At 50.9% G+C, this 14,249-nt stretch overlaps 4 protein-coding genes across 4 annotated transcripts; 3 read left to right on the top strand and 1 right to left on the bottom strand.

Moving 5' to 3' along the window:
• Window positions 1–2,367: 2,367 nt before the first annotated feature.
• Window positions 2,368–2,658, bottom strand: LOC128270192 (uncharacterized). The gene has a single exon (XM_053007598.1). The coding sequence runs from the start codon at window positions 2,656–2,658 to the stop codon at window positions 2,368–2,370; it is 291 nt and encodes a 96-aa protein (XP_052863558.1).
• Window positions 2,659–5,374: 2,716 nt separating this feature from the next.
• Window positions 5,375–6,543, top strand: LOC128274263 (uncharacterized). Its single transcript, XM_053012398.1, has 3 exons — window positions 5,375–5,392; window positions 6,140–6,192; window positions 6,279–6,543. The coding sequence occupies exons 1-3, from the start codon at window positions 5,375–5,377 to the stop codon at window positions 6,541–6,543; spliced, it is 336 nt and encodes a 111-aa protein (XP_052868358.1).
• A 1,895-nt stretch (window positions 6,544–8,438) lies between these two features.
• On the top strand, window positions 8,439–10,263 carry LOC128271639 (hsp90 co-chaperone Cdc37). Its single transcript, XM_053009241.1, has 2 exons — window positions 8,439–8,619; window positions 8,702–10,263. The coding sequence occupies exons 1-2, from the start codon at window positions 8,587–8,589 to the stop codon at window positions 9,803–9,805; spliced, it is 1,137 nt and encodes a 378-aa protein (XP_052865201.1). The 5' UTR covers window positions 8,439–8,586; the 3' UTR covers window positions 9,806–10,263.
• A 620-nt stretch (window positions 10,264–10,883) lies between these two features.
• On the top strand, window positions 10,884–12,406 carry LOC128270191 (gustatory and odorant receptor 24). Its single transcript, XM_053007597.1, has 3 exons — window positions 10,884–11,129; window positions 11,197–12,228; window positions 12,305–12,406. The coding sequence occupies exons 1-3, from the start codon at window positions 10,884–10,886 to the stop codon at window positions 12,404–12,406; spliced, it is 1,380 nt and encodes a 459-aa protein (XP_052863557.1).
• The last annotated feature ends 1,843 nt before the right edge of the window (window positions 12,407–14,249 follow it).

The following is a 14,249-nucleotide window of genomic DNA, read 5'->3' as shown; positions in this document are numbered from 1 at the left end:
AACGGCAATAAAATTACTACAAGGCCTGCCTGGCGCCAGCCTAGAAGTTCCTGGTGGATATTGGTTCGATTCGTACTTATTGGATTATCCGTGTCAGTGCTGTGCATAAGAGAAAAATGGATGTCTTTAAACTTTTGGTAAGAATTGGTTGGCTAGCACCGATGAGTTTCAGTGGAGTAGTAGTTAGAAGTGGCTAAACTTCTGTCGATTACGTTACGGTTTCAATAATGAGTGTGATGTATAGTTTTCAACTGTATTACTAAATATGACTAGTGTGCTAAGACGGTTCTGGAATTCTATGAAACTGAGTTGAAAATTTTTGGAATATGAAATATCTGCGAAAATCGAATACTAATACGATTTTTCGAAGAAGGCGTCAGCGTCAAGTGGTCCATTTTGCTATGGGAAGATATGCATTCTAGGAACGACTTTTCGACTCCCATCTTTCGATTCCAAATTTACGTTGCGTAAGAGGTCGATACAACCCGATTGCCAGTATTCAAATCCACGCCACAGATAAACATTTATAGGCCAATGTTTTAGAACATAGTTAATTGACGTGTCTCATGACTGACTCCATTTCAGTACGTACTGCTATTATCGACGGTTTCCGTACGCGGCTTCTGGTGGTCTACGAACCAAAATAGGTAACCGAACGAACCATCCTCTCTCAGGCGATGCCATCTAACGCCAATGTTCTCTTGTACTTCGTCCTGACCCTCCAGTGAACCTCCAGTTAGCAAACAGATCCAGTACGTTCGAGCTTTCACGTACCAGCCGGTGGCTTTTCCGGCGCACTCGCTACTGGCACCACCGTCGGCGTACAAGTTCATCAGCCAGTCAAGTCCGGCCCATCTGTCCAACAGTCTATCGCTAGCGAAGCAGGTCACGCCGCTGCAACCGGTCGCCAGCCAGCCAGCGGTCCCAAGCCAACCAAGCGTCAGCAGCCCGTTCAGCAGCTTCTTTGGCAACGCCTTCGGAGGACAGTTTGGCAGCAGCTCAGCTCCGGCCGTTTCACACCAGCTTCCGGTGAGCTCATCTCACCAGCAACACCAGCAGCAACCGCAGCAACAACCGCAGCAGCAACAGCACCTACAGCAACAGCAAATGGCTCCACCGCCGGCATTGTCTCAGCAGATGCAGAATGATGGCCCCAGCTACAACCAGGGGGCGACCGTCCTGTCGCCACAGACACTACCGGCCCCAGCGTTCTACACCCAGCCGCAACAGCAACCGAGCAAGTATCCTTACTTCACCATGGACCAAATGCAGTACCTGTCGAGTTTGCCGCCGAGCGCCCACACACCGCAGGTCCAGTTCGTGCCGTGCATGTGCCCGATCGCGGTCAACGTCCAGAGCGTCGCGGAGATGGCCGACAAGCGGTTAGACGAAACTTCTACGACCGACCCGGAAGTGGCCGCCCCGAGCACGGAGAACGAAAAGTGACCGAAACGAACGGAGAACGGGTGTACAGTGTCGGAGTGTCGGACGGTGCTCTAGTTGGTCGCCGTCGTCGTCACCCGCCCGCTTCTGGTGTGCTATTTATTTTTGTGCTGAGCTTCCGCGCTTCGAAGCGGAACCGAGCTAAGGGTAAGAGTGTGAATCGAATTACTGTATGTATTTACGAGACCATCGCGTGTCATCTACTTGTCAGTGACTGAATAAATAAAATATTACAAAATACGTCGAAAATCCGACTCCACCGACAGTCTATGGCTTCGATTCAATTAAAGCAGAACCCACCGGACGACCCACAAAACCCGCGGCCGGAGAAGCCGTCGGGAAAGTGAAAATCAATCAAATGCCATCGACAGCTTACGCGCTCGTTACACGATCGAGGCTGAGACTTTTAATAACCGGCCGACCGATTACCGTATCTGCCCGGGTTCGATCTACATTCCTTTGGTTCCCGGGCCCTCCGAGAATGGTCTGGTGGCGTCTGAGATATTAATCATCCCCGGAGCCGCCCGCGTGCTTCCCTTTCGGACGACGCTCTCGTGGCGTGCGGCTCGCAGGTAATCGATTTATTCCGACCAGCAGCCGAAAGCACCTTGAAGGGTCGGGCGGCAGCATCATTAATCATCGTTCGTTGACGGATATCTGTCAATTGGCGGCCGGCGAGCGAAAGCGACCACTCCGGCCTTCGGGGTGCAGAGCGTCGTGCGGGGGCCCCGCCTTAATGGACGTGCGGCCGCGTGGAGGAATCGTAACAAATTAGCACCGGAGGAGGTTAGGTTTCTGACTCGCGGACTCGTCCCTTTGAGCCGATCATCTGGTCGAAACAAACAGTGTGCGGGATGTTGCAAAATGAACGATCGAACGAACCTCGACCAAGCTGCTTTATTGACGTTTCGCGTGGTCTCGAGTTCAGTCAAAATTGAAGCGACGCTTTCCGTCGAACCGAAAGCCGTAGGCTGCCGCATTCCGCACCTCCACCAGGGCCGGGTTGCGATGGGCGTAGAAGCTGCCGTGGGCATGGGCCGGCCGCGAGTTGCCGTTCTTCACGCCGTACATCTCGCGCGGGTAGAACGCCTCGAAGGTCCCGTTCGGGGGCACGATGTTGGCAATCTGCGTATCGGTCGGGTCGTAAGACGCCACCCGGCCGGGCGCGGCAACCGCGACCAGCAGCAGCACCAACACAAACACACCGCGGCGCATTGTGACACTCCGAGACTGGCGCACTGAAAAGCAACAGAAATCGGTATTAGATCTTGGCCGAATGGATGCTGGCGATCGAGTTGCCCGGTTGCCGATCGGGTCGACCTCTTCCAACGATGTCAATGTGAACCAGTTTTCGACTTGCGCCTCGCTGAAGAACGCACAACCGCTTGACAGCTTGACACTTCCACTAGTCCGCGGGCCCCGTACAAGGTCCGGTGGCCAGGTCTTCGTTCGCTCGCTCGCTACACCGACACTCACCGACTTTTTCCAACTCTCTTTCACTCTCGGGGGCGACACGTGTGGTGTCCACGCTCGTGACGGACAGCAGGTGCGTGACGCTCCGGAGTCACCGTGTAGCTCGTTGGCTAGGCCGTAATGGGTTAGGTTAGGGTTCGAACGGCTCGAAGCGGACTGATGCTGCGCTGCTCCGTCGCTCTCGGCTCGGGGTGATGAGCCGTGTGGCCCCCGGGCGTGCTGCCCTCGAGGGTGCGTTAAAGGGTACCGCGTCACGTCACGTCTCTCTTGGGGTCTGGGTAAAGTGGATTGACTACTTTCACTAGGCTCGAGTGTCTCGTGTCTCGTGCTCTCGTGCGCAGACCGCAACCGGAAACCTGGAGATCGTTTGGCATCGCTGCTCTAATCTGCTCTGCGATCTCTCTCTCTCTCTCTTCCTTAGTGGCCGGTGTAGGAATCCACACACACACACGGCGGAAGACAAAACGACTACGATTCTGACTAACGTTCTGCAAGCCGGAAGAATTGGGTTTTTAATTTTCAATTAATTATGTTATCAGACAGAGAGCTCACGCTCGATCGCACAGTCCACTACCCATAATCGATGTACGCACCTTACTACACTCAATCAAACTCACCGGCGGCGCGCTTCCGTTGGCTGTTAACACGGCCGAGTAGTCGGCCGAGAGTACAACTTTAATGGCCCAATTCCGGAACCGTTTGAGACGGCCGCCGCCATCGCACTTTGTTGTACGCGCATTAGTAGCTTCCCATTAGTCAGCTCGCAATTCGTATGCAGCCCCTTGTTTTCGGACGTGGCTTCCGACGTGAAGATTGGTCGGTGATTGCACCAAGAGAGAGATGCAGACCAATCTAACACATTTAATCACGCCTCGCGTTGTTTTACTACAATCGACCAATTGCTTCCTGAAGTCCGATCCGGCCTAATCACCCTACAAGAAGATTAATAAGTTGATTAATATATCTTTTATGCATTTCGCCCAACGAGCTTTTTTGAATTTGTATGCGCTGAAGTAGCAAATTACTTCGTAAGCCCTTTTTGCTGCATTGGAATGGATTGCGCTGACCACACACACACACACACACACACGCACACTGGTGGGCCATCCGTTCCAGAGCATGATGGGGTGGGATGTTGCGAAATGGGTTGCGGATTTGTTTGGCACGACTTAATTAGGGGTGCCCCTGTGTGGCACGAAGAAGCCTTGGCGCGCGCACAGAGTTTAAGGTAACCATAAATGCATAATCGTTCGCTTTTGCTCGAATGGCCGCAGTCCGCAGTCGGCGTTGAATAATGGTAGCGTCTAGCCAGTTGGACTAACGCAAACGAAATCATTTCACTCACTGTTACCCAATACAATACTTTCTATCGCCACCCGCTCGGTAGATAAGCAGAATTTGCAGACGATGAAAAAATGGTGGCTACGATCGATAGCGCCATTGGCCAATCGGGGTCAGTGATGGTCGATGGCCACTGTTCTAGCAGCATACTCAGAGGTAATTATTCCACGTGCCTAGGGGAACGGTTAGCGAGCCGCGCGTTTACTAGTGATTAGCTATGTAGAAATGTATCATCTTCAATTACAAAACTACATCCCAGCTGGCGCTGCGTTTGCCACACGCAGAGTGTCAGTTGGCGCTAGTAATTATGCTGTCAGTTAATTTGCAGTCACATAATCGTTGAACTGATTTCAGTTGGCAAATGAATTCGCTGCAGGTCTTCGGGTCTTTCTAACGCAACATTTGCAAATATATTTTACACAGTTTTGTGCTGTCTTTAATCCGAACTGGACGAACCGGATGTTAATTTGAGCCACAGCCTTGAAATGGGCCATTTGTACAACGTCTTTCGGGTCTGTCAGTTATACATTAGTCTACATTTTGAAACAAGTAACGCGAAACACGAAAGTGTTTAAAATTGAAAGTTTAAAGGGATGTTCCAAACCGTTTGACTTAGCGTAAAGTTAAGTTCACGGCTCCAGAAATGAAAAAGGGGCTTTTTCTTCAGATCTTCTGACCCTGACACACGATGGGCGGGAGAAAAGTCGCGTGCCAAGAGTATCAGGTGGGCTAATGCACAATCTTCCCGGGGGGCGCTTAACGAGGGCTAACGTGCGAACTGGGCGCTGCCGATGGGTAGTTGCATGATGCGGTGCCACGGGTGGACGAAGAAAGTGGCAGCCCATTCATAATGAGCTGCTGCACGGTGCCCTGCACGGCGGTGCATCAATTCTACCGTCGGTCTTCCTTTTTCGGTGCTGAGCCACGAGCTCCCCTCGGCTGGGCTGCATGCCCGGTGGGGGTGTCGTACACCCTCCTTTCCCCCTGGCCGGGCGGGCGATGCATTTGGTGCACCGGCCGCGTATAAAAGGCTCCCCGTATCAGTGGAATGGAGTTCATTTACTCATTATCAGCTAGCAAGGAAACACCCGACTAACCGGTAGATTTCAGCACAAACATGCGGCTCAGACTGATGGTGAGTTGGGTATGGTCGTGTAGTGTAAACGGGCGATAAAGTGTGTGACCCAATTTTCGGTGGTTTCGGGGCAAACTGCATGTTAACTACTCGAACCCCAAACATGTGAAGTGATGTGGTGTGGACCTTCCAAGGACATTGGAGAAATCGAAAGCAGGATAACGGTGTCAATTGTGAATCATCGTCAACAAAGTTCGGACCTAATGCAAAGGAGGTGTTAACTGCAAACAAGTCCTCCTAAAGACAAGCAAGTTAAGGGGAAAAAGTGAAAAGGGACTAAAAAAAGTAAATCAAAACGAGGCCTTTCACAAAAGGGCACAAAGGGCCATAACGAAACACACACACTTCCCGCTGCTGCTAATTGAAGCAAGTAAAACTGTTATTAATGGCTGTGCGCACATTGCAGCGCCCAGTGGCCATTAGCGCGCCTTCCCCGGGCGGCGCTTGTCCGCTCTAATGCGGGCTAATGAGCAGAAGTTAAAGGAGCAATGGCGATGATTTATCTTAGCTTGCACCTTTGCGCTACAACAACATTAAAAAGCCGAAAAACGCACGCGAGGCTAACGAGTGCAAACCACCTGTAAAATAAGCTCTTCAAACATAATCGCCTCAAACGGTGCGCCCCCTGTCCGAACCCCATTCATCGATTGCTCTTCACTTTTCTTTTTCTTTTCACCGGATTTTTGCCTGTGTCGATCGGTGTTCTTGTTTTAATCATCACGATCGCTGCCAACGCCGCCGGTCAAGATCCTAGCGGCATTTATGCTACTGTTCCTGCTCGTCGAATCCGCCAAAGCTGGGTAAGCGAACAGGATTTATGTTGCCCTCCCAGAGGGGTGTTGGCGGCTGTCCTAACGCGCGATCGCTGTTTTCTGGTATTTGGCAGCAAACGGCGGAAAATCATCATCCACGTACCGGTCAAAGTGAAGCAACAGAAGCACGTGCACACGGAAGTTAAAACAGTGCATCACCACCACAAGCCGACAGTGATCAAGGAGGAAAAGGTCGTGAAGCAGGAGATCCACAAGCCGGTCGTGATCAAGGAGGAAGTGGAACACGAGCATTTCCATCACCATTACAAGCACGACCACCCGACGTTCGAAATCGATGGCCACGACTCTAACGGGCTGGGCGGGAGTTTGATCAGCTGAGGAAAGCGAGCCAACACCAACAACAACAACAGCGACCGCCGCACGCCCGTACGCACGCACGCAGCCGGAAATCAGTACGATAAGGAAAATAATAATACAAATTTACAACAAGCGGGCGAAATGAGACGAAATGAACACAAACATGCAAAAAAACAACATAAACAAATGAGCGAAAAAAAGCATAAGTCGATCGAGAAAGAGGTGGAAAAAAAATCACAAACTTTCCTACAGTGGAATGAAAAAAACCCATAAACATCAATAAAACACTCTTAAATAACACTACCCATTGTTTATCGGCAGTTCAACGGTTCGTGCCGTGTCCCGAGCGCTTACACGCGGAAGGTGGAAGGTTCGGCCGTCGGCACGCCACATAAAACATAGCACAACATGCGGGGCTAACCACCCTTAAGCCGGAAAAGCGTTGCTGGCGATCACGTGCCGCGACGCCGCGGCCACTCATGCGTTGGGAGGCGGAACCGCCGCCTTGTTCGTTCGCCTGGACACAGCTGGGAGCCACAGCCAGCTGACGGTGGACCAGTTCCGTTTTGCGCGCCGTTTTCCACTTTCAAGCCCGGTGGGTCGGTTCGGTGGTTCCCAATTATCCCCTACCACGTGGCTGGCCACCGCCGCGGTGGGCTGCAGATGCTGCCATAGCAAAACAGAACTCCTGCGAGTTGGGCTGTGAGCCGCCCATTACTGGGTGGGTCGCCATAAGGGAGAAAGGTGCCAAAGTTGGGCCGAACCAAACGCTAAGCAGGTTCGTGGTCGGTCGCTCCAAAGGTTAAGTCACTCACAAGCTGCGAAGATTCGAGAAGCTTGGCACGTATTGGCACGTACGCCAAAAAGGCCCTATTTTGAATGCTGAAAGATAGGATTTTTTAAATAAAACTCTTCAAGCCTCTGTATCATTAATTTTGACTTGCCGTAGATAAGACAGCTTGATTATGATGGCTCCAAAGGTTAATTGCTAGTGGCGGCCGTGCTTGACTGCATGCATCAACATTTTCTTTATCTTGGCAAAAGGAGGAAGCCACGCGAGTGAGTCCTTTCAAACTGTTTGAAAGACTTTTCATTACATAACCTTTGCCGTACCAGGTGATTGATAGCTAAGCATCTCTGTCGTTTACGTTTTTTACAATGCACTTCCGTTTCCAAAGCTGGCTGGTTATACTCGACTGGTGGATAACAGTCTTCGTTTGCGGGCGGTGGAAGGATTTACTTCGACAGAACCGCCTGATTCCTCCTGATAGTGCCGCTTAAGGAATAAGTATCGAAGAAACAGCCGGATAGATTAACAGTGTTTCTTTAATAATTGTAACTGCCTAACACATTTTGTTACCAACATATTTTACCTTTCTTCTTTTAAACGTACACGCGAACACGTTTCATTCAAACGGCCGCAAGAATCGCAGAACGAAGCCAGATGTATCCAAATGGATGGAGCCGACATCCTGCCATGGGATATTTGAATCTCTCCAGTAGAGTATCATGCTTTCAATGTTTACAGCATTATTTACATACGAAATAGGCTTATGCTACACGTAACTGATTAACTGATTCCTTTTCATGTTCTTATCCTTTGTCGTACAAAGCTATGCACCACACTGTTTGACACATAATTTAACAATGGAAGCAACCCTTAGAGAGGTGAGAGATTCCACTTGAAATTGTTGAACAAATTGGAATTACTTGCGAATAACTTACGTTTACAAACGTTCGTTTGAAAAAAATATTCAAAAATTAAATCAAGGTTGGCAGTGCACTCTAGCGGTGAGTAGTGCAAACTAGGACCAGTCACTGGTCTTGCATACGAAATTGCCTACAAAAGTTCCCTGCGCGCACGCACACAAACACACAGTCCGCAAACGTCAAAACTGGCAAGACCGATGGAAACATTCTAGAAGGAAGTTTACAAAAACCCATCCCAGCGGCCTCACTTTCGTCCGGAAGAAACTAAATTAAGTACGCCGAGCCGGGAAGCAAAGATCCACTGGTGAAAACGCTTATTAAGGAGTTTCTGTGAAGAAAGCATCCACTGTCGGAATGGTTGACTACAGCCGGTGGAAGAATATCGAGGTAGGTCGTACAGGGTAATGCGTCGTCCCCGTCGATAGAAGGGAAACCGTAATCGTTTGTTTCCCTGCTGCGGTCTTCCCAGATCTCGGATGATGAAGATGACACGCATCCGAACATCGACACGCCGTCGCTGTTCCGCTGGCGGCATCAGGCCCGGGTCGAGCGCATGGAGGAGCAGGAGAAGAAGAAGGAGACGCTAGAGAGCAAGAAGAAAACCACCGAGAAGAAGCTGGAGGAGGTCAAGGAGAAGCTACAGCGCAACGAGGGCAACATGGATGAGCTGAAAAAGTGCATCGACGAACTGGAACGAGAACAGCAGCGTGTCCGGCAGGAGGAAGAGGAGCTGCGGAAGAAGGAAAAGATGCAACCGTGGAACGTGGACACGATCAGCAAGCCCGGCTTTCAGAAGACGGTCATCAACAAGAGTGCGATCAACCGGAAGGTTGAGGAGCTGAGCGAAGATGAGAAGGAGCGAAATTTGCGCGATTTCGTCAAAAAGTACGAGAAACAGGTCAAGCAGTACGGTATGCTGCGGAAGTACGACGACTCAAAGAAGTTCCTCCAGGATAACCAGCATCTGGTGTGCGAGGACACGGCAAACTATCTGGTCATCTGGTGCATCGAGCTGAGCATGCAGGAGAAAAACGACCTGATGTCGCATGTGGCCCACCAGTGTATCTGCATTCAGTACGTACTGGACATCGCGAAGCAGCTCGACATCGATCCGCGCGCCTGCGTGCCTTCGTTCTTCCATCGCATAAAGGAGCCCGAAGCCGAGTACAAGAAGCAGTTCCAGGTTGAGATCGAAGCCTTCAAGGAGCGCATTCGGAAGCGGGCACAGGAAAAGCTCGCGCTGCTGGTGGAAGAGCAGGAGGAGGAAGAGCGCAAAGCCAGACTCGGTCCGGGTGGGCTGGATCCGGCGGAGGTGTTCGAGTCACTGCCCGAGGAGCTACAGAAGTGCTTCGAAACGAGAGACATCACCATGCTGCAGGAAGCGATGGCCAAGCTGCCCGTGGACGAAGCCCGCCAGCATCTGCAACGATGCATCGACTCGGGCCTCTGGGTACCGAATGCTGGCGGAAGCGGTACTGATATCGATGGCAAGAGCGAAGCCACCGCGGAGGACCCATTGTACGTGCCGGTGAAACTGAAAGAAAAGGACGAGGAGAACGAATCGAAAGAGTGAACCGACCACAAATGGACCGATCCTTGGACTGCTTTGCAGGACCGTCAAGTATTCTCATTGGTTTTGTGCTGCGAAATTCGGCACCAACAGTTCCCTCCAGTTCACCGAGTAGAAACTGAAACCGACAGCAAATTGCCTATCATGGAAAACTCTTGTCCCCGCGACGTTTCGCTGATTAGTTACTGTACTTTTCGGAGCGCCTCAGACAGAGTGCATCATCGCTCGTCAGCTATTCCTTTGAAATAATTGTTTAGTCTCAGGTTCTAATAAAGGCAACAAGCGGATGACTATTAAGCCCTCCCCTGATTCAGGCTAGAGGATCGAGTGAAATTTGTGGCACGAGCCCTTTATCATTGTAATTAGTTCTTGGCAATTTGCCTCCAGCGATCCATTTTTGTATCATGCAACAAATTAAGAAGAAAATGACGCAGAGCTATTGCTACTGCCTCTCCGAATTCGTGTCGAACGGTCGGATAAATAAACTTACGTTTCTATCTAGATGAAAACAATCGTTTGTTTACTGCTGTGGGTAAAATTACAAGGAACGATCGGCCGACCGAAACAGTGAATTGGAGAGGTCCAAACCAAATTCTCTCGTTGCTTCATGTTTCAATTCTGAGTTTTATTAACTTCGAATAGGACCTCGGATCGGCTAGTTTTATGCACGTTCCCAGCACGATATCCTTTCCGACTCAAAGACAGTACACGAAGGGTATCAACGAAATAAACGTACAGAGCGTGCGTTAATGCGCAAGCGAACCGAATATGAAGATGTTTGTTTCGTAAGGACCTTCTGCAATGAATAATAAAAGAACTTTTTCCCCTTGAACAAAACTGAAGGCAATCTGCAATCGATTTTCCATTAACCTTCGAGCTGTGTCGAAGGGACAAGGTAAGAAGGATAAGGATGGTCACAGAACTTTCACTAGATTTGTCCGGGCTCCGTAAGATACAGTGCTGCGTAAGCATCGGCTTCGATCGGATTACTTCTACGGGACATTCTCCAGGACATCCACCATCCATCAAGTAGCTATTTTGTTCAAACTTCAACTGACTGTGACGCCAGGACTACGCCACAATGAGCCTCTTCTTTAATGCCGAAACTATGCGCTTCGAGCACACGCTGCAGGAACCGAAGCCCAATCGTAACGTGTTTCTCGACGTGAGACCGATCTCGGTGGAAAATGTGGCCACTCCGGGCCATTCCATCATTACCGGCTTACAGGGCGGAGCTCCGCACGCGTTTAATAATCGCATCGGATTTCCACCCATCACTCCGAAGGAAGCTTTTGTCAGTGGGGTGACCACAGGCGGTTCGAAGACGGTGAGTACCGGTAGACCTCTGTAACGTTGCTCACAGCCTCACCGCTTCCGTTTGTGTCGTCCGCCAGAGTACGGTCTACGAGAGCTCCAAACCGATCTACATGGTTCTGCGGGCCCTCGGAGTGCTACCCTATACGCGCCAGGCGAAAGGGGACTCCGCTTTCGTGCTCGCGTCGCCCTCGATGTTTTACTGTGCGTCGTTTTTCATGCTGCTCAGCGTGTACATAGCGTTCATTGCCCTGAACCGCATTGAGATCGTGCGAACCCTCGAGGGTCGCTTCGAAGAGGCCGTTATTGCGTACCTTTTCATCGTGAATATCCTGCCGATCCTGATCATTCCGATCATGTGGTACGAGACGGGCAAGATTACGTCGGTTATGAATGGTTGGGCTGACTTTGAGACCGTTTACCGGAAGACAGCTGGCCGCACGCTGGAGCTGCAGCTCCGCACGAAGGCCATGCTGGTAGCGGCTCTACTGCCGATCCTGTGCTCGCTGTCGGTGGCTGTCACGCATCTGACGATGGTCGACTTTAAACTGCCACAAGTCATTCCATACTGCATCCTGGACACGATCACCTACATGGTTGGGGGCTACTGGTACATGACGTGCGAGACACTCAGCACCACCGCCAAGATCCTGGCGGAGGACTTCCAGCAGGCACTACGCCACGTGGGACCGGCGGCGAAAGTGTCCGAGTACCGGTCGCTGTGGTTGCGGCTGAGTAAGCTCTCGCGCAACACGGGTTTTGCGACGTGTTACACCTTCACGTTCATCTGCCTGTACCTGTTCTTCATCATTACGCTCTCGATCTACGGGCTAATGTCGCAGATTTCGGACGGATTCGGCGTGAAGGACATCGGTCTGGCCGTGACGGCGTTCTGCAGCGTGGGGCTGCTGTTCTACATCTGCGACGAGGCGCACTACGCGTCGTTCAACGTGCGCACCAATTTCCAGAAGAAACTGCTGATGGTGGAGCTGAGTTGGATGAATACGGACGCGCAAACGGAGATCAACATGTTCCTGCGCGCCACCGAGATGAACCCATCCAGCATTAATTTGGGTGGGTTTTTCGACGTAAACCGTACGCTGTTCAAATCGGTAAGTGCGGCTGATGTGTGGGCTGCCCCCAGACTGCGAAATGTTAGTGATGTCCCTTCCCTGTCTCCCACTACAGCTGCTGGCTACGATGGTCACGTACTTGGTAGTGCTTCTGCAGTTTCAAATCAGCATTCCGGATGAGTCGAGCACAATGATGGTGGGCAACAGCACATTCTAGTCGTAAGCCGATCGAGCGCGCAATTCGCGTCCGTTTGATTATGAGCGCCCAATAAAGTCTCTCAGAAAGGCACGTTTGCATTTCTTTGGCACACAGGAAAATAATTGATCATTACTGTTCCTATTGATTACTGCAACTAAGATTGATGTGCCAACTTCGGGTAACTTGGCGAGTAAAGTCCGGTTTTATAGTCACCCGCCGCCGCTGGCAACTAGGTCGCTTGTCGCGGGTTACGTCACTGGTCGTAAATATTCTTACCGTAATTATGCATCCGTAGTCGTAGCGATCATCGGTCTCTGTCAGGTGCGGTGCGTATCTAAAACCTACATCAACTCGAATCCTACACGGGGTGCCTGGTAATTGCAGTAGCTGCAATCCGCGGCTCCTAAAACGACAGAAGAAACTTCGGCCCTGGTCGGCGGCCATTCAGTTCTTCCAATAAAGTTGTGGTAAAAAAGGCGAAATGGTTCACCAAATCCAGTCAGAGTGGCACATTTACGACCCGAAGCAACGATGGCCGGCGTCATCGCGCCTCGCGTAAAAGGAAGCTGTAATCGATTTAAATCGGCCAACGGTCGTCGATGGAATCAATTCTCAGGTTGTGGCCCACCAACTCGAACCGTAAGTCAACGGACAGCGTTGATCGACGGTCGCGCTGTCGGGGTGGAGGTTTCAATTAATTCCATCGTCTTATTAATCCGTTTGATCGTGGAGGTATGCAAACAGTGGTCATCATCGCCGCATGTGCCTTGATTGGGCGGCTAGACAACGTGCGGCGGTCTGTCGGCCACCTGACGATCGGCGGCTCTCCCAATTTGCCAACTGAACAGGTAGTTGACATCGAAATTATTATGCAGCTGCGTCTAGGTAGTACCGTTTTGCGCCTTCGGCGAAGGGATGGCCAGTTACCGGTTTGGCGTGTACTCGGAACTTTCAAGCTCTGGAGCTCGGGACAACTTCATGAATGAATCGAGCGTCGTGTCACAGACATTTCCACAGCTACGCGTACCACGCTGGAAGCCCTCCTTTCGGACGGCAGATTGGCCCGACGGATTGCCAAACCCTTCAGAGAGCCATTAAAATACTGTCCACAAACCGGCTAGGATAAGATAGACGTGGCAGCGCGCTGTATGTACATAGCATATGCAAACAGCCCGATGAGTGAGTCGGTTTTAATAGTTGAGGAATTGTGCACCGCATAACTGCAACCGGCAAAGTGTGCTTGATCTATGATCCGTCTTGGGCTAAAGATGGGTTACCACTGCAACCTTGGTAGGTGTGCATAAGCCCTTCGTGTCGGCTGTGTGCCACAAACTACACGGACTCGATCGTGTCTTACCTACATTTTGTCTGTTTCTCGAAATTCGATCATTTTCGGGCACTCAATTATGGTAACAAGCAAATGAAGTGTACTCCGAGCAACGACTGACGAAATGATCAGTTCTTAGTCCATTCTCGACAGGCCCGGTAAGCGAAATAATAATTGCCATAACTGTTTCTATGATTTTATGACCACTATCATGCTCTTTAACACCTCTGCTGATCCGCCCTCTACTCAGCTCCGCCGACTGTCGGGTGACCTCTTCTACGCGGCTCAATTGCCCATGTGCTTCATGATGATCGATCGGTCACGAGCGCCGCAATGTGTGACTACAAATAATCACCAGGTTCGCCCGGTGCTCTTGAGCCACGGAAAAGGTTTGGGGCTACATGTTGGTGTTCCGATCCGTGGTTGCCTTCCTTGGGTCCCTTGTTTGGGCTGTTGTTCTTCGCCTTGGCGCTACTAGTGCTTCAATGTGTACGCCCTATTTCCTTGGGACAAATCGGAATGGTGTTCTTTGGA

This window comes from Anopheles cruzii, chromosome 3 (assembly GCF_943734635.1).
Source record: "Anopheles cruzii chromosome 3, idAnoCruzAS_RS32_06, whole genome shotgun sequence".
NCBI classification, from domain to species: domain Eukaryota; kingdom Metazoa; phylum Arthropoda; class Insecta; order Diptera; family Culicidae; genus Anopheles; species Anopheles cruzii.
Note: the sequence above shows the minus strand (reverse complement) of the source record. Positions and strands in the feature narration are given on the sequence as shown.

Coding starts and splice junctions, on each gene's coding strand:
- LOC128270192 (XM_053007598.1), bottom strand. CDS start 2,658: ATGCGCCGCGGTGTGTTTGTGTTGGTGCTGCTGCTGGTCGCGGTTGCC.
- LOC128271639 (XM_053009241.1), top strand. CDS start 8,587: ATGGTTGACTACAGCCGGTGGAAGAATATCGAG. Junction 8,620..8,701: donor GCCGGTGGAAGAATATCGAG/GTAGGTCGTACA, acceptor CGGTCTTCCCAG/ATCTCGGATGATGAAGATGA.
- LOC128274263 (XM_053012398.1), top strand. Junction 6,193..6,278: donor GTCGAATCCGCCAAAGCTGG/GTAAGCGAACAG, acceptor GGTATTTGGCAG/CAAACGGCGGAAAATCATCA.
- LOC128270191 (XM_053007597.1), top strand. CDS start 10,884: ATGAGCCTCTTCTTTAATGCCGAAACTATGCGCTTCGAGCACACGCTG. Junction 11,130..11,196: donor CCACAGGCGGTTCGAAGACG/GTGAGTACCGGT, acceptor GTCGTCCGCCAG/AGTACGGTCTACGAGAGCTC. Junction 12,229..12,304: donor ACCGTACGCTGTTCAAATCG/GTAAGTGCGGCT, acceptor CTCCCACTACAG/CTGCTGGCTACGATGGTCAC.